At 39.8% G+C, this 23,763-nt stretch overlaps 1 protein-coding gene across 1 annotated transcript in view; it reads left to right on the top strand.

Annotated features, from left to right (window-relative positions):
- Positions 1–5,090: 5,090 nt before the first annotated feature.
- LOC127661951 (hepatocyte growth factor) overlaps positions 5,091–23,763 on the top strand; it is a 47,495-nt gene continuing 28,822 nt past the window's right edge. The window contains exons 1-6 of the mRNA XM_052152939.1: positions 5,091–5,297; positions 10,208–10,364; positions 10,889–11,001; positions 14,297–14,411; positions 19,112–19,254; positions 21,686–21,806. Of these exons, the coding sequence (XP_052008899.1) occupies positions 5,249–5,297; positions 10,208–10,364; positions 10,889–11,001; positions 14,297–14,411; positions 19,112–19,254; positions 21,686–21,806 (698 nt within the window). The 5' untranslated portion in view covers positions 5,091–5,248. The remainder of the gene's footprint in view (positions 5,298–10,207; positions 10,365–10,888; positions 11,002–14,296; positions 14,412–19,111; positions 19,255–21,685; positions 21,807–23,763) is intronic.

Below are 23,763 nucleotides of genomic sequence, written 5' to 3'. Positions count from 1 at the left end.
GATAAGATACGCGGATTGACGGTCTCAGACGCGGAGGCAACTGAGATTTGTCCTCCACCACCCGGATTGAGGCGAGACACTACTCCATCACGAGAACTTAGAGCGCATTGGGAATTGGGCGTTACAGATTGGGAAGAAAAGGGGAGAAATAAAAAGTTAGGTTTAGGATTAGGGGTTGGTTCAGGAGTTTTTTATAGGACCCTAAACAAACACAATATACACGCTGTAGTGATCCCCAATACTGTATACTAGTATTTAATTAGTGGTTTAATTAGCATCTAACACTATTTGCACTTATCATTAAAATACTGTCACAATTCACAAAATCACAATGATCCTAAAATACGCCTGGTTTCCTTAATGCAAAATATAATCTATGATTTTGAGGTCAAATGTGACCTCAGCATGAGATTCACCCAGAGGTGCTGAGAGATGAGAGGTCAGGATGTGGAGTGGTGATGCTGTGTGTCACACACACACACATTGAGTGATTACACCCGTGGGGCCATCAGGCATGTCGTTGGGCATGTGTAGTTTGGTCCCTCCATCATCAGAGGAAGGAGAGAAGCAATACGATCACAAGCCACAGATGACAGTCACATAAACACCACCGCTATTAACTAAACTAATACAAACACACAGCGGGTAAACAACCTGATATAAACAAACATGCACAATTAGCACCCAAACAAAACGCCAAGATGTGTCCAAAAGCAAAACAGCCAAATAACACCTGCTTGAGTACGAGTGTGCCACAAATAAACACATGGAGAGTATTTCCATTATAAAATAAAGAAGACGAGAGCATCTTGAGTGTAGTGCTGTTTAATAAACATCCTGCTCTCATCCCTCGCTCTTATCTGAAACACACGCATGTTCTCCTCCAGCATCAATAACTAGTTCAACCAATCAAATGAAAGGTGATGTATATGGTGTTGCCCCAGCAACAATAACAACAACAGTGCTCGAATTGAGTCAAGTGTTATGGGGGGTCCCCAAGTTTTTTTGTACGGGGGGATGTAGGTTTAGTCTTGCAATATACACTTTATACAAAATATACAATATATTTGATCATAATATCCGTAAATATATATATATATAATTATTCTTTTAAATTACTAACTAAAGTAATACTAGAATTAGAGGGCAGCAGACCCAAAACAGCAACTATGGCAAATATACCAGGGCACTACATATAAGGCTCTTGAAGACCCGTAAAAGCAAGTAACTTCAAAATACATTGAAATGTCTCAAAAACAGTAGAAAATAATCAGATGGCTTCCAGACTCACTGGATTTCATTGATGTACAGCCATGGGGAGTATTGTTTCCTCCATATCTCTAACTGATTTCTCCAGTTATCAACTTCCTTGCTCTGAGTTTTTGTGGTGCTGAGCCGTTCAGAGCTGTTGGTGGGAGTTAGCTGTTCTGAGCTGTTGCTGACCTGCTCTTTGCTTTTGTTGATCTGTGCTGAGCTGCTGTTGGTGGTACAGACCCATATAAAGCTGTTATCACTGCATTTGTCCTCGTCTGAGATCTTGTCACTGCTAACCTGTGCTGAGCTCCTGCCACTGCCCTCTGCTAAACTGGAATGGACTGTGCTTGCCTTGGAGGTCCTCTTTACCTGCACACTAGACAATGCCATGTTTTGGTTTCAATATTTTTATTTTGAAATAAATACACATAATGAAATGAAATATACACTACCATTTAGAAGTTGAGATCGATACAATTTTTTAAATGTTTGATAACATCTCTGCTCAAAGCTGCATTGATTTGATAAAAAAAAACAGTAATATGGTGAAATATTGTTTTCTATGTGAATATATAGTAAAATGCGTGATCAACGCTGAATTTTCAGCATCATTACTCCAGTCTTCAGTGTCACATGATCCGTCATAATCACACTATGTACTAAACATTTATTTTATTTTTCAGGATTTTTTGATCAATAGAAAGTTCAAAAGAACAGTTTGTATTTGAAATAGAATCTTTTGTTACATTATAAATGTCTTTACTGTCACTTTTGATCAATTCAATGCAACCATACTGAATAAAAGTATTAATTTCTTTCCCAACATTTTTTAAAAATACATTCTTACTGACCACAAGCTTTTAAATGGAAGTGTATAATGCTACAAAAGTTTATATTTCAGATCTGAAGGATCATGTGATGAAGACTGGAGAAACGTTGGTGAAAATTCAGCTTTGATCACAGAAATAAATGATATTTTATTGTATTATTATTTTAAATTGTAATAATATTTCATAAAATTACTGTTTTTACTGTATTTTGCATCAAATCAATGCAGGCTTGGTGAGCAGAAGAGACTCTTGAACAGTAGTGTACATCCAACAGAATGATTCTAGCTTTTTTTACCAATGTAGTTTTTACCCTAAAAACAACTGGATGATTAATGTGGATTATGTGACACTGTGATAATAATGTTTGTTCCAAAATACTTTAAAGATGAAATGATTAAATGGATGAAACTTGTTTATTAGATATTAAACATATAGATTGTGACAAAACAGGCTGTCAGTCTGTGTGCTGGTGGGGATTTTTCAACTATTTCAGCACATGCGATTTTTACATAGTTACGTCCAGTAGGTGGCGGGAAAGCACTGTTATGAGTGAGTAAGTCAGCAACTATTCAACGACCACTTCAGTGAAAAAGGCTGCTTTATTCAGAAACAAACAATGCCATGGCAATCAATGTCAATTATTGCTATTTCAAGAGTGAATCCCGCATAAATGCGTATGTAATTCCGAAACTTTGTGTTTACGTGGCCATTGGTCCTGGCTGGCAGCATGAAAAACAATATTTATACAAATTCTGAATGGAAATTAGAAAGCATAGAAAGCACACATCGCTCCCTTTACTAAAAAGCTGTTATCCATCTCCGTCGAGATCTCTAGCACTCCTGTAGAACCAGGACTATTAATAATGAAAAAAATAGTAACTTAAGCCTAAATGTTTCCAATTACGCAAGGAATACAAAAGCCCCGATATGGTGTGGGTAGATATAAAGTAGAAAGATATATAGAGAGAGACAATTACCCCTAAAAAAGTCGGTAAGAAGCTTTCTCTTCCGACCTGGAGTGGAGGTTTATTTTTCTCCATTTTTAAAAGTTAAAATTAGCTTCAACGGAGCAGCGCAATCAAACAGTCCTGTCAGTCAACGATGTCATGCGCACAGCACTCTTTAGATGTGGGCGGGCGTTTACATTTTAAAGAGACATGGCAACTAGCCAACTTTAAAAAAATTATTGTAAATAATCAATTCACGAAATTTACCGTATCCATTGCATGCATTTAATCAGATTTGTTATTATTATTTTTTACTAAAATAAAAATATCTGAGGGACCCCCCCTAATTCTATTTTTTACTTCTTATGGGGGGTCCCTAATACCTTATGGGGGGTCCCGGATCCCCCCAGCCCCGCCTCAATTCGAGCACTGAACAACAACAACAACAACACGTGTTGTTTGCCATCACCAGTAGCAGTTTTGACCACCACGCAAACCATGCAATTGTGTGGGGCCCCTGACATCGGGTGGGCCAAACTTGTGAGGGGTGACATGTTGCTTTGGGTAAACATGCGAATACGCTGTTGTCGGCGCTCTCAGAGCAGCTCACGTTAGAGGTCCGCAGGGTTCGAGTCTATTTTATGAAAAAATATATAGGCCTTCCAAACTAGTTTCAGCCTCGCGCTCTCACTCACAGATGCGTGCGAACAGACGAGTTAGGGGCCGTTCACACTGAACGTGGTTTTGCGTGCATCTGTTCTGTTTTTCTTTGCAAACACACGCTGGATGAACGCCCTTGACTGCTGCACCACGTCTCGCTGTTTCAACAAATACAACACATACTCAAAGTAATGATAATAATCCTGTATCATATTATATCACAAACTGGACTACAATGAATAATTGATGGGTTATAATAATAATAAATAACAACTCAATTCCAAAATAGTTAGTGAGTGAAGTAGATTTTGCACACCTTGTTCGTAAAATTTATTTGTTGGTAAATATTGCTTTTTTAAAACTGTATTGTCGAAAAAACTGGAAAGCATGTGTTAATTATCTTGAACCAGAATTGTATTTCATTCAATATTTTTATGTACAAACTGAATGCAACGTTTTCAAAATGGGCCCCCGGTTTTGTTGGATGCTTGGGGCCTCAGATATCATAAACCCGCCCCTGGCCGTCAGGTTAGGACATGGTGACTGCCTGTAGCCTCCTCTTTTTGATTTCCACTCCATTCACAAAAATAAGGCTGGGCATAGAAATGCATCAATTCTTGGACTACAAACTCTTCAGACATGTTTAGTAAGTTCTGTTCTCTGTTTTGTGTGCAGTTGTGTTGTGTTCTGTTGTCACTATCACTGTTTTTAGATAAACAAAATGTGTTTTCACTTGAACGCCCCAATGTCGTGAGGGGGCTACTGTTGCTCTCGTGTCCCATCATGAACACAAACAAGAGATCAACGGCCAGTGAACATTTACACTAAATAACACATCAGATTTCAGTTTCTCATCAAATCTTATCATATACTTTCATAACAATTCACGAGTCTCATGAATAATTAATTAGTCTTCTGAATGATACTTTTGTGTTCTTTTGAAGCTTGAAGAGGTGTCACCATAAACTGCCATTGTATGACATCACTGAGCACAACATTTATTCACAATTTCTCTCTTTGTGTCTCTACTGATTCTGGCATTTTGGGAGAAACTAAATGTCTGCAAGGTAATTTATCTCATCTTACTAACTTAAAATAGTGTCCCAGGGTTTAACAATTCGCAACTTTATCACAAAACACTCACGAGGGGTTAGTCAGCATTTTTACACATCTGTGTTGGGGTCTTCTCAACACTTTCCATCCGCTCCAATAAATTAGGCAGTCAACAAACATAAACCATCCGCCTAGTTTAACTTCCCGGACAGGTTCAAAAGCCTCAGTGTCGTCCTGTAAATGTTAATTTGCGCTAATAATATGCGGAGAAACAGACATCGGTGGGACTCTTTAAAAGGGCTGCTGAGGAAGAGAGGGGCGGGAGCGCGTGAACAAGAGTCTCCGAGTGCGCGCTCACCGCTCAGCTCCAGTCAGTCAGTCCATCGCGCGCTGCTGGGAGATTCATTTCTTAATCTTTTTATTTAAAGGAGGCGAAAGCTAAGACTTCTGTCATCTTTTGCATTTTGGGGGGTGGCTCACAAAGACAAACCTCTACAAAGCGACATGTGGATTTACAAAATGTTGCTCTGTGTGGCCGTTTTGGTTTACTCAGGTAAGTTTTTTCAGGGGGACCGATTGGTGTCCCTTTAGGAAAAGGTAGCATGTTGTAACGGGGATCTGGAGATGCGCACTTTCAGTTGTATAAAGCGCGTGCTTATTAAGTATATGCATGAGATGTAGTAGTGAATTGGACGACTGATATGTTTTTATCCTCAGGATGAACAGCTGTATATTATAAGTTTTCCAGCTCTTTCATTTTCATAATTTCTCAATTTTTAAGCCATGCAACCATTCCAATATGTATTTTACAGTATCGAATTACAAATATATCGCAATAACTACATGTTGCAATTAAGCCTCAGATTTCCCAAACATTGCATTACGTTTCACTACGGAAAACATGCATGGTGAGTGGGCCGTTTTTGCGCGCAAAACATCTGGATAATGAGTCATCGGTGATGTGCATGCATCGAGACGGGATACACTAAGTGTTAGAGAGAGCTGTGCCACTGAGGTGGCCTGTAAAACTCTTCATTTTACATCAAAACCGCATTATTGCGCAATGTTTATTGATTAATCTGAATTATGATTTTTAATGATGCTGAGGGGTCTGGCTGGGCTGTTATTGTCTCTGTGTTTAGATCATAGATGTCAGTAGGTGAGTTTAAAGCCATTGTTCAAATTGTTAGTAGGACTACTTTCCAATTATTAAGTTTGTTCTGCTAAATGTCTTAATTAGCCTACTTATTGTACTGACAGTTCACTGCTGAATTCACAGCAAAAACTGCGATCTTGCAGTCTAAATAAAGTGCATTTGAGATCTAAAATATGTTAATAAATAAATAATAATAATAATAATAATAAAAGGGTATTCTTAAAACAATAGCAGGAGGCACGTGACCAGTGCTGTATAGTTCTTTTGAACTGGTGCTATTAATGAACAGTTACAGACTCACAAACTCATATTAGACCAAAATAAATTAATAGGTACTTAATTACTCTAGTTATGTTTATGTTTTCAGACGGTCCCTTACCACACCGTTCAAATTTTTGAACGCCATGGGACCATCTTAAATAAGGGACAATCCCGTATTTTACATGACGGGTGGCAACCAGTAGGGAGGAGTGATGGTGGCATAGTGGGCTAAAGCACAGAACTGGTAATCAGAAGGTTGCTGGTTCTATCCCCACAGCACCACCATTGTGTCCTTGAGCGAGTCACTTAACTCCAGGTTGCTCCGGGGGGGATTGTCCCTGTAATAAGTGCACTGTAAGTCGCTTTGGATAAAAGTGCATAAATGTAAATGTAGCCCTACTTGGGACTGCCGCTCTGAAATGATTGGACATCTGCATCTGCTGGATGTGAAACTAGCATGGCAATGCATGTAGCTAGCGCATGCAACACTACGTAAATTGTTCTTTTCCAAAAAGACAAGAAAAGGCACTGATGGATTATTGTGATTGGACAGCTACTAATAACGTCAGAGAAATGCAGCCTTTTACAGTCATTTACGCAAACCTGGAGATATTAACACGATTCGACACAATAGAGTTCACTCTTGCTCTCAACGTTGCAAATGTTCAATTATATCTTTCTAATTAGTCATTTGTACTCATGACAGACAATGATCTGAGACCCACTTTTGGGTTGCGACCCAGTGGTTGAGAAACCCTGACGCTGGGTTCACACATCCTCCATGAGCGAGGCTTGAGCAGCGCGTTTTCGTTGCCGCGCCTATATTAACAGATTACACCGTTCACATTGCAAGTGTGAGTCACGAGGTGACGCGTCCCAGAAGCGTCCCAGATGCAGCAGCGAGCGAATGTTGATCGTAGAAACCATTGGCGCCAATGGTCGCCATGATCATCTTTAGTTTACGATGCTTTTGGGAAACGCAGCCCCGACTGATTCAGTGAGTCATTCAGTGACGATTTCATCTAACTCACGCCAGGTTCACACATCCTCCGTGATCGAGGCGTGAGTGGCACATTTTCATTTTGGTGCCCATATTAACAGATCACACCATTCACACTGCAAGCGTGAGTCTCGAGGTGACGTGTCCCAGAAGCGTCCCAGATGTGGCAGTGAGCGGATAGTTTTGATGTTCACGCTGAGCTCAGCGGCCTTAATTCAATAAAAAATGTGGCGTAGGACCCCATAAATAACTTTATTTTCTGTGCAGAGGCGCTGATGTCTCTCACGGAAAAGACACAGCCAATGCTAATGTCTAACGTGACCGCCTCGCTCACGCCACGCTCACGGAGGATGTGAACCTCGTTAGATGAAATCTTCACTGTTTGACTCACTGAATCAGTCTGGGCTGCTTTTCCAAAAAGGATCGTAAACTTAAGTTGATCGTAGCGACCATTGGCGCAATGGTTTCGACAATCAACATCCGCTCACTTCCATGTCTGGGACACGTCTGTTAATATGGGTATGAAACGAAAACACACCGATCGCGCCTCGCTCACAGAAGATGTGTGAACCCGGCGTTAAGATTACGATATTATTGGGAAACTCAACCCAGACTGGTTTAGGTATCAACATTTGACTCACTTACTGAACTGATGGAAAGTCTTTCTAGCAAGTGAGTCAACTTGCGGCCATCTTTGAAAAGTTCTTGGGAAGCTATTCCCAGTCCTGAAGGTGCAGCTCCTATCTCCTATCAAAAATGGTTGGACGAGATCACGAGCAAAGAACATATCTTCAATCAGTAGTCAAATCGGACAACATCGGAATCATAAATTGTCTTCTTTACCTCAGATTACGCTGAAAAAGGCAATTTTACAGTGTTGTATAGCTAATGAGCATGTCGAGTTGATTGACAGGTGATATCTGTATCTAAAAGCTGATTGGGTCTTATACCTTTAAGGCGGGACTTCCTTTCTACATCCATTGACTGTTGGGCGTTCCAATTTCTCCCATTCATTTTAATAGAAGTGGACCATCTCTGCTAAATAGTCAATGAATTAAGTTATTATTACTTTCAGAAATAAAGCACATTTTACCGGTTTTACCGTCAAGGCACTGAATTGCATGAAAGGTTTGTGAAGTAAATGGCATGTTCTGATCAGTCAATTAGTATAGCTTAAGTTTCATGTCTTGTGCACTGTAAAACTCCCAGTCCTCTTGCTTTATCTGTTCTGTACAGGCTTATTTTTCTATATTAGACTCTTATGCATATGTGAAGTTCAGCTGGAGTCTTTTCAAAGAGCATGACTGCTGGTTTTGGGTCAGTTTTAGAGCTGAGGCTGGGTGTAATGTACCTTGCTTGGTCTACCATCAGTGTTTAGCACACTTGTGCCTGTGGCCATGAACTCGGCACTCTCTAACCATATGTTAGACAGATAACTCAGTTCTGAGGACTCAGCTGGTTAGGTCCTAGTTTCAGAAGGTTTGGTGTTGGTCTGTAGTATCAGAGGAAGTTCCTGTGGCCTTCTCAATCTACCATACAGTAGACAGTGATAGATGCATTTGTATCCTGTTGTGGAGTGGCTGTGGCTCGGGTGGTAGAGCGGGTCGGCCACTAATCACAGGGTTGGCGGTTTGATTCCCGGCCCACATGACTCCACATGCCGAAGTGTCCTTGGGTAAGACACTGAACCCCAAGTTGCTCCCAATGGCAGGCTAGTGCCTTGCATGGCAGCTCTGCCGTGATTGGTGTGTGAATGACATGCAGTGTAAAGCGCTTTGAATACCTCAGGCGCTATATAAGTGCAGACCATTTACCATATATGCACACAAGATTAATCTCACGATAAAGCCAATTCAAACAGCAATTCTATGAATTCAATATTTATCAATTCAAACAGTACACATAAACATTTGTATGTTTGTGATGAGGTGGAGGGCGTGGTCGGGCTGTGATTGGAGTACGGGCGGCGCTGAATCATCTGATCAGCGGGAGAGCGAGATAAGGGGGCGGCCAGATGGGCCAGTTCGAGAGAGATGGACGCGACCGCGCTTCACGTTTGTTTATGTTGGTTTTAAGTTTACCATTAAACTTTGTTTACTGTTCAGCCGGATCCCGCTTCCCGCTTCCTCCTTGCCCGTCCTTTATGTGTTACAGTGGTTCCGAAACCACGGAAGGAGGATGGAGGCGCTTTTGTCCTCGCCGCTGCCATTCGCCAGGGGAGCAGCCGTGGTTGTCTGCCTGGGGATGGAGTGGTCGCTGCCGGCCAGCGAGAACTAGAGGAATTAGGAGGAGCGGGGCAGGAGGACTCGCTGCCATCTGCCGGGGAGGTTGAGCTGGCGTCTGCCAGAGGGCGGGCGAGCGGTTGAGGACGGGGCGACAGTGCGTCCGGGCGCCGGCGAGCAAGTTCTTCTCTCTCTCTCTCTCTCTCTCTCTCTCTCTTTCTTTCTGTGACTTCGCTCGCCCTTTCCCTCTCCCAACACCTCCCCTCGGCTCTCCCCCCAGGTTCACAGGAGGCGGTGTGAGCCACTGGCTGACAGAACAGCTGGAAGGGCAGCATCTCACCACCAGAGATGGTGGGGAGGGGGAGTTAGTCAGACCGGTTGCACCCCGGCCTGAATCGGATGGGGGAGGAGTGTGACGAGGAGGAGGGCGTGGCCGGGCCGTGATGCCGCTGAATCGGCTGATCAGCAGAAGAGCAAGATAAGGGCCGGCCGGAGGCGCTGGTCCAAGAGAGAGAGAGAGACGCACGTGGCCACACTGCCGTTTGTTTATGTTGGTTAAGTTTACCATTAAACTTTATGTTTACGGTTCAGCCGGTTCCCGCCTCCTCCTTGCCCGTCGTTTATGTGTCACAATGTTTCTATATGTTGTCAAGACTTCAATTTTGGTGTCTAAATAATTTTTTGTGGAATTCAACATTATACCACAAATGCTCTCAATTGAGCTTAACATTTATTAAACCCGGAACATTCCTTTAAGAGAAATAAAATCAGGTGCCATCTGTTATTAAGCTCTCTCATCCTGGTACATGTGTTCTGTGTGGCAGAAACGAAGCGGCATTCCCTGCAAGACTACCAGAAGACGGATGGCGTGCGCTTGGTCACACCACCTGATTTGTCCTACATGTCCAAAGGGCGCAAGATGAGCGTGGGAAAGTGTGCACGTCGCTGTAGTCGCAACAGGAAGCTCCAGTTCACCTGCAGGTACAGAGGTCCACAAAGGTCAATGCACAGACACCCCAGCTTACACGTAACCATAAACAGCCACAGCAGAGGCTCTAAAAAGCATCTAAATATACAGTAAGAAGCAGCACACTCCCAGTTTGCTATTTTCAAGCACGCTCTGATTCGAAACAGCATTTATTTAGCTAATTGTGTACAACACTGTGTTAGAGGAAGCAGCTGGAATCTATTTCATCAGTGGAAATTGACGTTCAGCAGTCCAACTATTTCCTATTTTGAGGTCAATGACCTCTCGTTACTTCTGCAATAGAACAAAAATGCAGGCCTTCATATACTGGAACTGCATAATGCATGACATTTGGCCTTTAATACTTCCAAAGCTTGCTTTTTTTGTGAAGATGTCATCTCTTTTAGATTAGGCAATAAGAACTGTTTATTGCATTGTTTGAAGGAATGGGAATACTGATGGCATCAAGTGTGACAATGCTACCATCTTCTTGTTTTCATATGCATCATATTAACATCTGTGCCATATGTCTCTACAGAGCATTCAGCTTTGATCAGAAAAATGCAAAGTGTCATTTGCTGTCTTACGACAGCCTCACCGTCGGTGTCCGCTTGGAGAATGACTTCAACTTTGATCTTTATGAGAAGAAAGGTAAAAGGATTCATTGCCATGATTTGTCATAGGAATGCATTATTGGTAGACAATATTGGTATTGGTCAATATTAGCGTTGTAGGCATCAGTCTAATTAGGCCGAAATTAGAGGTAGATCTTATAATGCCCTGTGATGGACTGGCCATCTGTCCCTTCGGCCCGAGACAGCACTACCCAAAATGGATGGATAATATAAGGGCTGTTTTTTCCTCTTCAAACAGTATACACTTTTTCTTTGCCAGTTTTTGAAAGAACTGATTACTTATCAATCTGTTTTCTGTACATTCATTCTTTTTAATGTCTGATACCATGTACAGAATGCAAATTTAGGGCCCTTTGAAATTCATTAGATTTTTTTTTTTCAAAAATCAGTTTTATTTATAAGGGTAATAAGTTCAGATAAAGATAAAAGCATCTGCCAAATGCACAAATGTAAATGATGTAAATGTTAATGATGCTGTTAGTGTATGAGCGGCAGCTTCTTGCATTCACTTATTGTCGAAACACGCAGCTCAGGCAGACCGTATCTCTCAGCTTTTTGTGGTTTAATCATCACACTAGGACATATTACGATTTTAATCTGATTCATTTTGCATTTATACTTTAATTTCATCCCAAATAGTTCAAATGGCATCATTTCGGTTATCAACCACATTTGTAATAATAAGCCAAAATGTTGGTGCATGCCTATTTTTTAAACTAGTGATTTATAGATATGGGTGTTTTAAGTGGAGCCGATAACTAGAGAGAAGGGTGGCTGATATAGTAATGATATACTGTATTGTAACGGGGTGCAGTGGGCAAGGAGGAGGAGGGAACCGGGAGAACAGTCAACATAACCTTTAATGAAATAAACTCAATTTAAAACAACATAAAACAGATAAACGCACACACAGCGGCCGCGTGTGTGTGTGTCTCTCTCTCTCTCTCGAACTGGCGCCTCCGGCTGTCTTTATCCCGCCTCCTGGCTGATTAGCCCGATTCAGTTTGGGGCATGCGTCCTCACGGCCGGCCCACCCAACTTCTCATCACACTACTCAATCATCCGAAACCCCTGGCATGACGGTGGTGTTGAAAACAGTCTCACCGGTGTCTGGTCCTCAGCCACTCCTCCGACATCTGGCGGGCAACAGCTCACTCCTCCCCTGGTGGATGGCAGCGAGTCCTCCGACCCCTGGCAGATGGAACGGCTCCTCCTCTTTCTCTGCAGATGACAGCGGTTGCTCCGACTCTCGTCAGCTGGCAGCGTCCCCTCCGTCCCCTGGAAGACAGCCGCAGCTGCTCCCCTGGCAGATGGAGTGGCTCCTCCCCTTTCTCTGCAGATGACAGTAGTTCTTCTGACACTCGGCAGCAGGCAGCATCCCCTCTGTCCCCTGGCAGATGGCCACGGCTGCTCCCCTGGTAGATGGCAGTGGAGAGGAATCCACGTCAGCACATCCCTCCTCCTTCCTGGGTTTCAGTACCAATGTAACTGGGTACTGTGGGCAAGGAGGAGGCGGGAACCGTCAGAACAGTCAACATGAACCTAATGACATAAACTCAAAACAGCATAACACACACAGCGGCCGCATGTGTCTCTCTCAAACTGGCACCTCCAGCTCATCTTTATCCCTCTCCCGGCTAATTAGCTCCATTCAGGGCTGGCCATGTGTCCTCACGGCTCAGCCCTCCCTCCTCTTCGTCACATGTATATGTGATATAACACAAGGTAAATTACATGTACGTAAAATAAAAAATAAAAAAAACGTTAACTTTATAAAAACAGGAAATAATAGTAAAAATATTTTTTTAAGGTAACTTTTATAAAAGTTATCCACTAACGTGAATATTTCTTCATATAATATATTATAAAATATAATCGCACCTGGTAACAGATGCATGTAAATGCAAGAAATAGCATTTTAGCTTAGCATAAAGCTAAATGCCTAATTTGCCCGTCAAAGTTCACCAAACATGAACTCCACATGAAATCAGTAAGGGGAAAATTTAGCCAACGGAAGTCCGTCAAGAGAAAATCACTGTCGTGTGGACCCATTGAGATCAACGGAATTTCGCCATGCGAAGTTAAATGTGACCACTCCTTAATCGTCATGTGTTTTCACTGAGCCGTATAACAACAAAACGAACTGTATTGGTCTCAGATGGTTCCTTCACGTGCAAACGAGCGATTCTTGGCACCGTTGCGGCTTGCAAAATGAATCAGCATTGGCCAAATGGGAAAACACATCGGCCAATGCCAATCTTTTCTAAAAACATTATTTATCAGTCTGTATATAGGCGACTATTTGAAACCATTGTTCATCTCAATACAAAGATAAAGCTAATGCTGGCATGATCCAGCAACGAGAGCTTTCAGACTGTGAAGAGCTGTTCCCAAACCTAAGCCAAGTATGAGACTCTTAAGGATTAATTAAGTTTCAGTGTGAACAAATGTGAGATCGGTGCCCATGTGAGGATGACACACACATGCAACAACAAACTCTAACACGTTCATTCTTAGTGTGATATGACACAGCAACAAAATAAATTCACTCTTAGTCACTAGCTGTACAAATGCCTCTGTTATCTTTTTTCTCCTTATATACCCAAAATACTGCAGATCTTAAGAAATTTTAAAGGATTAGTTCACACGAGTCCTCCTTCAACATGCCCACCACACGAGTCCTCCTCCAACATGCCCACCACACAAGTCCTCCTCCAACATGCCCACCACACGAGTCCTCCTTACATTTACATTTATGCATTTGGCTTTTATCCAAAGTGAATTATAGTGCACTTATTACAGGGACATTCCCTCCAGACCAACCTGGAGTTAAGTGTCTTGCTCAAGGACACGATGGTGGTGTCTGTGGGGGTCAAACCAGCAACCTTCTGATTACCAGATCAGTGCTTTAGCCCACTACGCCACCACCACTTATGCCCTTCAACATTCCCACCACACGAGTCCTCCTTCAACATTCCCACCACACGAGTCCTCCTTCAGCTCCGGGGGGATTGTCCCTGTAATAAGTGCACTGTAATTCGCTTTGGATAAAAGCGTCTGCCAAATGCATAAATGTATGTAAATGAACTAATCCTTTAAGCACTGCATTGTTTAAGACTAGACACTTGCAGCTCATGATCATGTTGTTCATGACCCAAAAACACGAAGTTCAGACTTTCTTCAATACTTTTTAATAAACCTTGACCCATTCAGATGCATGAGTTCACATCAGTTTACTTTCTATACTCTCGAATATATCTCAAGTTCTTGTTGTACCACTAAAATGTGGCTTTGCACGTGTCATCCAATAGACTTTGTGAGAGAGTGCGTCATTGGCAATGGCCTCAACTACAAAGGGAAGAGATCAGTGACCAAAAGTGGAGTTCAATGTCAACACTGGAATTCAAAAACTCCTCATGAACACAAGTAAGTGCTTACTCACCCCATTCTGTGTTCGCTATCTCTCTCTCTCTACAGGCAATTAAACTCAATTACCCACTCTTTGGTGATTGCACTCAAGTGCAGATAGCTTTTAACATCTCCTTGGTATGTTGCAGCTTATTTATATATGCACACTATTTGCTATTAGATAGCTAATGGCAAAACAGACTCCAAGAGTCATAAAAATCTCCATCAGTCTCTAATGATTTGAGCAGTCTCACTGGCTATGAGTCGTTCTCGCTTAGTTTATATGTGACAGTGAGTGCAGCTCTGCGATTCTCAGAAGTGGAGCGCCAACGGGGACAATTAGGTCAATGACAGCCAATACATTTCCAAACAATTGCTTCCATACTTACACCACCAAAATAGACGTTTGTGTACGATAATGCACACGTATAAACATTTCAGCAAAAGTTTACCCAAAATATGCATATTTGTATACACTAGAGTTCTAAAAATAAACAAGCCATATGCAATTCTGGAGCAGATGTCATGTTTAGAGGATTTGAGGGTTTGTGCGTAAGTGGGAGTGTGACAGAAAGCAGCACACGGCTGAGATAAGATACCTAACGCAGAACGCATCTTTAATAGAGACTCATTACAGAAAGGAATTCATTCATAGCAATGGCGACACAAACATGGTTCTGATGAATTACTGCAACAAACACAATCTGCTTTAACTAATAACACACACACACTGTTGTATTGTTCTTGTACATAATGAATACGTCATTCAAGGATTCATAGTGTAGGTTGGAAAAAGTAAGTGAACCCCTAGTCTAATGATGTCAACAAATGCTAATAAGACTATGCATTATCACAATACCATACTATATAATACTACTAAAGTCACTCAGTCAAGAGCTTTCTAAACTTTATAATAAGTGTCACAGAACTAGCCTATCACAAATATAGCCGGTTATTTTTCCGTTATTGTCGTTTTGATCAGTCTGCTTGTCCGGTCGGGCAAGGAAAATTCTCTTTCACTTGCCCCTTCAAAAATCCACTTGTCCCGGACAAGCATTAATGTCAAGCCCTGGGCTGATAATTATACAATTGTGTTTTGACTAGTGGATAACTGCCGTGGAGACTGAAACGTTAGTTAATGTTACCTACCTCAAACGAAGCTGTGTCCTCAAAATGCTTTGTGTCTCAGATACTGCCAGGTGGTTCCAGTGTGTGTTTTTGTGTGTGTGTGTGTGTGTGTGTGTGTGTGTGGAGTGTTGGTGTGTTTACATGTGTGTGTGGAGTTTGTGTGTGTATTTGTGTGTGTGTGTGTGTGATGTGTGTGTGTGTGTGTGTGCATTTATATGTGGGTGTGTGTTTGTGTATGTATGTTTGTGCGTGTCTTTGTGTAAGTGTGTTTGGGTGTGTGTGTGTGTTTGTGTGTGTGTGTGTGTGTGTGTGTGTGTGTGTGTGTGTGTGTGTGTGTGTGTGGAGTGTTTGTGTGTGTTTGCATGTGTGTTTACATGTGTGTGTGTGTGTACGCGTGTGCTTTTATGTGTGTGTTTGTGTGTAGTTGAGCATGCGTGTGTACAAAGTGTGTGTGGGGGGGGGTTGCTTTGAGAGTTAGAGATGGTTTGCCCGCAACATCTTTTATGTTATTATGAGAAGTGCAAAAATATTTTCGGTTCATTATGAATCTGTGGCGGGAGACACCGGGTTTACAAAGTTATCTGGAAGATCGTATATATTCATCTGCCCACAGTTAGACAAACTGTCTATAAATGGAGATGATTTAGTACTATAGGGACTCTCACTAGAAGTGTCCGTTAGATATTCATCTGTCCACAGTTAGACAAACTGTCTATAAATGGAGATGATTTAGTACTATAGGTACTCTCTCTAGAAGTGGCCGTTAGATATTCATCTGTGCACAGTTAGACAAACTGTCTATAAATGGAGATGATTTAGTACTATAGGTACTCTCTCTAGAAGTGGCCGTTAGATATTCATCTGTGCACAGTTAGACAAACTGTCTATAAATGGAGATGATTTAGTACTATAGGTACTCTCACTAGAAGTGGCCGTTAGATATTCATCTGTGCACAGTTAGACAAACTGTCTATAAATGGAGATGATTTAGTACTATAGGTACTCTCACTAGAAGTGGCCGTTATATATTCATCTGTCCACAGTTAGACAAACTGTCTATAAATGGAGATGATTTAGTACTATAGGTACTCTCTCTAGAAGTGGCCGTTAGATATTTATCTGTCCACAGTTAGACAAACTGTCTATAAATGGAGATGATTTAGTACTATAGGTACTCTCTCTAGAAGTGGCCGTTAGATATTCATCTGTCCACAGTTAGACAAACTGTCTATAAATGGAGATGACTTAGTACTATAGGGACTCTCACTAGAAGTGTCCGTTAGATATTTATCTGTCCACAGTTAGACAAACTGTCTATAAATGGAGATGACTTAGTACTATAGGGACTCTCACTAGAAGTGGCCGTTAGATATTTATCTGTCCACAGTTAGACAAACTGTCTATAAATGGAGATGATTTAGTACTATAGGTACTCTCTCTAGAAGTGTCCGTTAGATATTCATCTGTCCACAGTTAGACAAACTGTCTATAAATGGAGATGACTTAGTACTATAGGTACTCTCTCTAGAAGTGGCCGTTAGATATTCATCTGTCCACAGTTAGACAAACTGTCTATAAATGGAGATGACTTAGTACTATAGGTACTCTCTCTAGAAGTGTCCGTTAGATATTCATGTGTCCACAGTTAGACAAACTGTCTATAAATGGAGATGACTTAGTACTATAGGGACTCTCACTAGAAGTGTCCGTTAGATATTTATCTGTCCACAGTTAGACAAACTGTCTATAAATGGAGATGACTTAGTACTATAGGGACTCTCTCTAGAAGTGGCCGTTAGATATTCATGTGTCCACAGTTAGACAAACTGTCTATAAATGGAGATGACTTAGTACTATAGGGACTCTCACTAGAAGTGGCCGTTAGATATTTATCTGTCCACAGTTAGACAAACTGTCTATAAATGGAGATGATTTAGTACTATAGGTACTCTCTCTAGAAGTGGCCGTTAGATATTCATCTGTCCACAGTTAGACAAACTGTCTATAAATGGAGATGATTTAGTACTATAGGTACTCTCACTAGAAGTGGCCATTAGATATTCAGCTGTCCACAGTTAGACAAACTGTCTATAAATGGGGATGATTTAGTACTATAGGTACTCTCACTAGAAGTGGCCATTAGATATTCATCTGTCCACAGTTAGACAAACTGTCTATAAATTGAGATGATTTAGTACTATAGGTACACTCACTAGAAGTGGCCGTTAGATATTCATCTGTCCACAGTTAGACAAACTGTCTATAAATTGAGAAGGTTTAGTACTATAGGTACTCTCCCTAGAAGTGGCCGTCCAGCCAAGATGACTCAAAGGGCACAAAATTGTTTGTGTGTTCTTAGCTGAAGCACGTTAAGTTTGTCTATTCTTGTGTCTTTGATGAAAATCACATTGTATGACCAATTAATGCAGCTAATGCCACAGGATTCATATACTTTTTCTTACCACTCTATAAGATGAATATATGCTGTTTTCTTGTCTCCTGGAAATGTGATTACATATCAAAGACCTTGAACCTCTGGAACTTGAACTACCCCCCTCCGAATCTTCTCCCTCTAATGAGCTACAGTGCCATTCCAGTGCCAGCTTTTGATATGCTCGCCTCTGAGACATCACTGGCATGTTTTATCGTCCCAAAAACCAACGGACCTGAACATTCAATAATTCCGCACGGGCCTGTTGGTCAGCTAATTTGTCACAGATTGCTTTTTTATCTGTGTTCATCAATCATACATGGTTCATTTGTGTTGTGAATGCCAGAGATATGCATGGCGAGGGTAAAGGACCTGTTTTAAAACATCCTGTTTACGGTTTTTCAATTCAGTGTAAGTGTGATTCATAAGGAGTATCGTAATAATACTAAATTAGTGGAAAATTCCATGGATGCAATGCTAATCTCCCACATGTCTTCCGTAAAGCAGACTCCCTCTCTGTCTTCAAAAAACATGCATTCTCTGTCTTAGTCTCATCCTGAGAGTATCCTAAATCTCGCATTGTTCATTGTTTGAGCCTTGACCTTCTCTGGCCAAAAATCATAATGTGTCTACATCCATTTGTCGTTTTAAGGTCAACAGTTTGCACTTTACAGCTGAAAAGGCAACAGTTGAATGCATCAGAATGAAATTTGAATTGCATGTTTGTTTTAATATTAAAGATATGATTCGTCATGTCTCTGGCTGTAAGTCCTTGCTATATCATGTGACACCTTGTGAAATTCTCCCATGAGTGATTCATAGTTCAGCTGTAATAATCAAAGTTAAGAAAGATTGCAAAGCCACTGATGTAATAAGATCATAAATTTTCACATGCTGCTGCACAAAATGTCACGCCATGTCAAAGCGTTATGTATATTGCACCTTTGGGGATAAATGCATCCAAATCTTTGGTTTCTGCATGTCAAAACCTTCAATGAACCGTCACAAAATGTAACTTTTTTTGTTATAGTAGCCGCTGTATTTATCTATCACTATCTTTCCTGATCAATAAACTCTCAGTAGCACAATCAAAGTTTTTGGTTATAGTAATTCTGAAGAATTTCATCTCTGTTTCCTGTTTCTCTCCTCACTGCATCAGTTTCTTACCCCAGAGGCACAAGCACAGAGATCTACGGGATAATTTATGCCGTAACCCAGACAACACCACAACAGGTCCGTGGTGCTTCACCACAGACCCAAAAATACGACACCAGGACTGCAGCATCCCACAGTGCTCGGAGGGTGAGTTCAGCCCAACTTTCTGTTTCCAGATGAAAAATAATATTGCTCAGAGGTTTATGGCTCACAAAGACTTAATGGAGTTTCATTCAATGAGATTATTTTCCCAAAATTACTTCTGATAAAAACGACAAATGAATCCAAATGAAACAATGGTTGGCATGCAATAAGAGTACAGAACTAGAAACGTAGTGTAGATGTCTGTCATGATTATTATTACATTAATTAATCACCTGATCATGATTATTTGTGATAACATTGATTAATGTTCACTTCAAATTCGAATCACATTTTACTGTCCAAATAAGCACATTTATATATTGATATATATGTATAAATACCATGAACACCATGTTCTATAGTGCAGAAATATATTACTATTGTATAATAAGTATATCATATAATATAATTAATACAATATAATTAAAAAATATATAATATAATATAAAATGAAATAATGTAATGTAATATAAAATATAATATAAAATATAATATAAAATAATAATATCATTTAATATAAAATAGAATATAAAATGAAATAATATAATGTAATGTAATATAAAATATAATATAATATACTATATAATATAATATAAAATAAAATAATATATTGTAATATAAAATATAATATATTGTAATATAAAATATAATAAATTATATCATAATGAAATATAAAATAATATAATATATAATATAATATAATGTAATATCAAATACAATATAAAATTTAATTTAACATAATATAATATCATGTAATATTTTATTTAATATAATATAATATAATATTTAGTTTTGCTGGGTATCAAAACCAACAGTGCAAATGCGACCATAAAAGACAAAAGTTAACCAAAAATATACGTATTTTGTTTGTAAATATTGTAATATTTAATTTTTCATGTCATTCTACCCCTAATATAATATATAGTGTAATATTCTCAAAGTTTTGTAAGCCTTAAAAAAAAATTATATTCCAAGATAAATATAAATATTTCAAGATTTATAAAATACATAAATAACTTTTATGGTGTATGTGTATTACTTTTACACTGTGAGTGACATTTTTGGACAAAACAGACATTTCATTTTAATTAATTGATATTTTATTTATTTGTTTTTTCATTTATATTATAATTTTAGCTTTCAGAGTTGTAACTTGACACTGCATCTTTTAAAAGAGGCGAGATACATGGCAGCGGTCAAAGAGTCTGTGTAGTGGATGTTTATGTACAGAATAAAATAGTCCAGATGGGTCTCCTTAGGTGTTATGTTTGGAATAGTTAACCACACTAGGCCTGCTCTTCTGACTTGAACTTCTGAGCACTGACCTTTTCTGAAAGTCTAGAGGAGCCCGATGTGACATTACTGCCGTGTTGTTCTCAAGAGGAACGTCGGAGATGCAGGAGACGAGAAGCAAAAGTTGCCATTTACTCTCCGTTTATTGCCGTTGCATTTTAGGTGGTAAAAAACATATATAGAAATTGACACATGTCTCTTCTTTATGGCTTGCATTGATTTTCAGCCTTGTTAAGAAAACCTTTTCATTTGAATTGCAACATAAGTGGATTCAAAGCCTAATCTGTCAGTGAAGAATGAAAGTGTTTAATTGTTGGGGTGTCCAGGGATTTTCCTAAATAGAAGATCACACAGGGAGAGAGAACCACGTGCATAACGAGGGGTTTTCTGTAGAGATAGCAATCGGGCCAACAAAGAGAACCTCTTGTCTAGTCTATCCATATAAGAGTTTGCCTGGTGAAATATATCTGGGAGGTTTTGTTAATAAATTAGTTTCCCATAATCAGAAACAAACACACACACACACACACACACACACACACACACACACACACACACACACACACACACACAAGGACATAAAATCATGCTTCATGAGAGTGGCCAGCTTTAACATCTGTTTCAAGTTCAGCAATCTGCTCCTTGTACTCCTTCATCTACAAGTAATAGCAGGTTTAGAGAGATGACTCTAGCTGAGGTGACCGTCATATGCTGTGATGGTTCGGTCCTACAGTGACCAAGCTCTTTAAGTGCTGTAATAAGTCCAGACTGCTTTAACCTTTGATCATATTAAATCTGTTAGAAGCTGCAATGCACCTTTGGGGGTTAAATGAAAGGTCCAACGGGTGGTACGTCTACCCAGCAAACTGAGGTGTCACTTAATTTATTTTGACACAATCTAAGGGTCACATGTGGCTGTGCAATTGCTCGTCTTCTTGATTAATATGATTACAATATAAACAGTCATTCATCTTTAGTGATTATCTTGTGCATAACTAGCATGTGCACAGATGTACTAATGGCATTCTGCCACAGTTGCGTCCTTATAACAACCAGGGATGAACCACGAGTCTTCCACTACAAGCATGTTAATGTAGCTCAGCTGGTTAACATTCTTACTAGGCATGTTCCTCATCCATAGTGGAATGTATGAGGTGTAACGGAGAAAGTTACCGCGGACCCATGGACCACACGGAGAGCGGCCGGGAATGCCAGCGCTGGGACCTTGAGGAACCGCACAGACACATTTTCCACCCCAAAAGGTAGGAGACCCGTGAGAAAAGGTGGTCAGGCTTTATCAATCTGGCTTACATCGAAAAATGCCATTAGTGTTTTGTGTACCACTGGTCAACCAGTCAACAGTTCACTAAGCTTAAGTATTAAACTCCGGTGCACAATTAGTGCCACAACATTTATTCTTTGGATACGAATGAGAGCTCAAATCATGCGACCTGGCACATTGTAAAAAGGTCAAGACAATCCCATTGAAGGACAGTCCCGAGCCATGTCTACAGTAGGGATCAGATTAGCATGGAGACTCGAGGGTGAGCTGTTAAAAGAAACAAAAAAAGCCATAATGTTGTTTACCACAAATAAAAATCTTGTTACATTCCTCGTTACAGTAAGACACTTACAATGAAAGCATCCCTTTTATATTAGGTGGCTTCAAAGACTATGTACTAACATTAAAATACATAAAATATCATATAATTATTGTTTAACCCTCTATGGTCGACGGATGCGCCGACACGACCTTCTGTATTTTTCGTCACTACAGCGGAAACAACTTAAAATACTCCGTCATTTTGGGGCATACAGATAAGCGTATGACATCATTAGACACTATAAAGGGTCTACTTTTGTTTGTGTACACTCACGATTACAACAAAACCTTGTGCTTTTGTAAAATAAAGCATTCCTCATTGATAGGCCCAGGGGAGGGGGCTTTTGTCTCCTCAGGTGTGAATTACAATCAATATTCATGATAGTTCACGCCTCCTCTCATATGACCTTTCTAACACTAAAAGTGTCTTACAAAAGTTAAATAGGTTTAGGGTTAGGGTTTAGATTAGGGTTAGGTTCAGGTTTAGGGGTAAATTTAACAGTGTAACTACAGATGTAAATAAATTAAAGTACTTTAAATGTAACTGTAATGCAATCACACATATGTACATTATAAGTACAATGTATAAAATGCTTAAGTACATAGTAGTTAATGACATGTTTCAAAAGAATAGCCACACGATGTGAACATTATATCTGTTAACATGGTGTTAGTGTGATAATATCAGGGATTTACTGACATGACGGTGTTTACCAGATTACAGGGTTTACTGGTGTTTCATTATCATGACAATAAAAGTTGGAATATTGGATATGACTTTATATAAATAAAAGGTTAGTAGGTGATTTTATCACACTAAAATCATGTTAACATGTATTATGTTTACGTCTTGTGGCTTTTCTTTTTAAACTGCTTAAACAACTGTGTATTTTAATGTTTATTGACTGGCTCCATTATAAGTGCCTCACTTTAACACAGATTTTTCCTTTTTTATAAATAAACGTGAGACGAGTCGAAATAATTTTTTGCTAATCAACATTATGCATGATTATGCATAACATTATATATGTTAACATGACATTTTGCTGTGATAAAATCACTTATTGACCTTATCTGCAGAGTTATTTCCAACATTACGACTTTGTTGCAATGATGATAAAATTATGGAAATCTTGTAAATGTCGTAACGCTGATAAACGTCTGATTTTATCACACTAAGAGCATGTTAAGTTGTATAATGTTAATGTTTTGTAGCTATACTTTTGAAACATTTTATGCGTTTTATGAAAATAATAATTTCCGCACAAAAAATTATTTGGTATTACTCAATAAGCCACAAATACTGTTGATTGAGCTTATCTTGTATTGAATCTGGAACATTTGTTTTAACCACGCAGATCACGTTAGCTATCCACCCAATAACCATCCAGGGGTGCATTTCCCAAAAGCATCATTAGCCAACTACGGATGCCAGTTCCATCGTTACCAACATAGATCAACGATTTGGTGTTTCCCAAAACAAGAAAGTTGTGTGGTTTGAACAACATCTCTTTACCTTTGGTTAGAAGTTTAGTTACTTGTTAGTTTGCTGTCTGGATTGTACTTCGCCAGGGCTTCTTTATATTTTATTCCATACATATCTTTCATTCCATCAG

The sequence above is a fragment of the Xyrauchen texanus genome, chromosome 21 (assembly GCF_025860055.1).
Source record: "Xyrauchen texanus isolate HMW12.3.18 chromosome 21, RBS_HiC_50CHRs, whole genome shotgun sequence".
In the NCBI taxonomy this organism is placed as follows: domain Eukaryota; kingdom Metazoa; phylum Chordata; class Actinopteri; order Cypriniformes; family Catostomidae; genus Xyrauchen; species Xyrauchen texanus.
Note: the sequence above shows the minus strand (reverse complement) of the source record. Positions and strands in the feature narration are given on the sequence as shown.